The 1,851-nt window shown below is 51.7% G+C and overlaps 1 protein-coding gene across 1 annotated transcript; it reads right to left on the reverse strand.

The window, feature by feature from the left end:
- Nucleotides 1-717: 717 nt before the first annotated feature.
- LOC123100044 (17.9 kDa class I heat shock protein) lies at nucleotides 718-1,546 on the reverse strand. Its single transcript, XM_044522039.1, has one exon. The coding sequence runs from the start codon at nucleotides 1,410-1,412 to the stop codon at nucleotides 936-938; it is 477 nt and encodes a 158-aa protein (XP_044377974.1). The 5' UTR covers nucleotides 1,413-1,546; the 3' UTR covers nucleotides 718-935.
- Between the last annotated feature and the right edge of the window lie 305 nt (nucleotides 1,547-1,851).

Raw genomic sequence — 1,851 nt, forward strand, 5'->3', positions numbered from 1 at the left:
GCGGCCAAATTGTCTGACGAATTGATGTATATGGCTCAATATAGACTGGTGCAGTATACCAGTCTTGAGCCACCACGATAGCCTTCCAAATACGTGGGCCCCAGTGGACCACCTCTACTTAAGCAAGGGTGACCGACTTCTTCCTTGACGAGGCAGCAACCTGGAACCTGGTCGGCTGCCCAATTTCGGTCGACCCAGGCTGTGGCTGCGGCCGCTGGCCAACGTTGAGGGCTGAGCAAAGCTCGCTCCAGTTGTATTTTTGGGTTTTCATTTTGAGTTAACCTGTACTTGGCCGATGCCGTTCTTCTTCTTCAATGAAATCACAGCCGTTCTCCTGTGTCTTTGAAAAGAAATACTCGATGTATTCGAAGGTGCATAGTAATTCTGCTGTGCATGTGGACTACCACGGTACTCCCTTTGTCCCAAATTACTCGTCGCTGAAATAGATGTATCTAAAACTAAAATACATCTAGATACATCCATACGTATGACAAGTAATTCGGAACGAAGGGAGTACAACACAAGAACAGAGTTCCCATGTGGCAGAATGGTTGACAGAATTAGAGATCAGATGCGTACGACTACAACACGGACATAGAATCGAAATGCCAAAAGCAGTTACTCCCTCCGTTCGGAATTACTTGTCACGGAAATGGATGTATCTAGACTACAAGTAATTCCGAAACGGAGGGAGTAGAGAGAACCATGACTCGCTCATTGAAACCAGTACACAAGTTGATCACAGCGGTACGGACTGGATGCTTGCATTACATGACTATAACTCTGGACGCGGACGTTGAACACAGTACTGACAAGGGCACACTCACACCCAACACGGACCCAAATCCACACTTATTACAGGCCTTTGAGCAGAAGTCACGAAAGGAGCGAGTCCAACCTCAGAGCAGCGAATCGAACCTCAATCCCGAAGCAGCCTAGCCAGAAATCTGGATGGACTTGACCTCCGGCTCCTTGACCTCCTTCTTGGGCACGGTGACTGTGAGCACGCCGTTCTCCATGGCCGCCTTGATCTGGTCCGCCTTGGCGTTGTCCGGGAGGCGGAACCTGCGCAGGAACTTGCCGCTGCTGCGCTCCACCCTGTGCCACGTGCCCGTCTTCTCCTCCTGCTCTTTGTTGCGCTCGCCGCTGATCTGGAGCACGTTGCCGTCCTCGACCTCCACCTTCACTTCCTCCTTTTTCAGCCCCGGCACGTCCGCCTTGAACACGTGCGCCTCGGGAGTCTCCTTCCAGTCGATCCGCGCGCCGGCGAAGGCCGCGGTCTCGGAGGATGCGCGCGGGAACGAGGGGAAGAAGCTGCTGATGCCGCCGGAGCCGAAGGGGAAGCCATCGAAGGGGTCCGAGAGGTCAAGGGAGAAGGGGTCGAAAGCTTTGCCGCGGGGAATCAGCGACATGGTTGCTCGAGTTGAGCGAGGACTAACTGCGATTAGGAAGCTGTCAACTCAGGGGATGGATGCTTCGGTTTGTCCTAGGCCACATTTTGTAGCGCACCGGTTGAAGGCCGGTGATGGGTCTGGAGCGTGCTTGTCTATTCTGGAGTGTGCTGGAAACTGCCGCAAAGTCTCTTTTACCGGAACCGGTATGTACCGGCAAAGGATCCATCTTACATCTCAGACTTTAAGATTCGTGTGATGAAAATAAAATCCATTCACAGTTGGAGATACAGATGGAATACACAGCTAATACAACTGACATGCACAGACTTTTGTCAGGGAAAATACTAGTAGAGGATGCTTTCACTCAAATACTCCCTCCGTTCCATGTCCGTGTCTATTTTGGAACGCAGGGAGTAGTACATCATTAGATGCATGCACATGTCGTCCTTGTCTCTCT

This window comes from Triticum aestivum, chromosome 4D, assembly GCF_018294505.1.
Source record: "Triticum aestivum cultivar Chinese Spring chromosome 4D, IWGSC CS RefSeq v2.1, whole genome shotgun sequence".
Lineage (NCBI taxonomy): Eukaryota > Viridiplantae > Streptophyta > Magnoliopsida > Poales > Poaceae > Triticum > Triticum aestivum.

Coding starts and splice junctions, on each gene's coding strand:
- LOC123100044 (XM_044522039.1), bottom strand. CDS start 1,412: ATGTCGCTGATTCCCCGCGGCAAAGCTTTCGACCCCTTCTCCCTTGAC.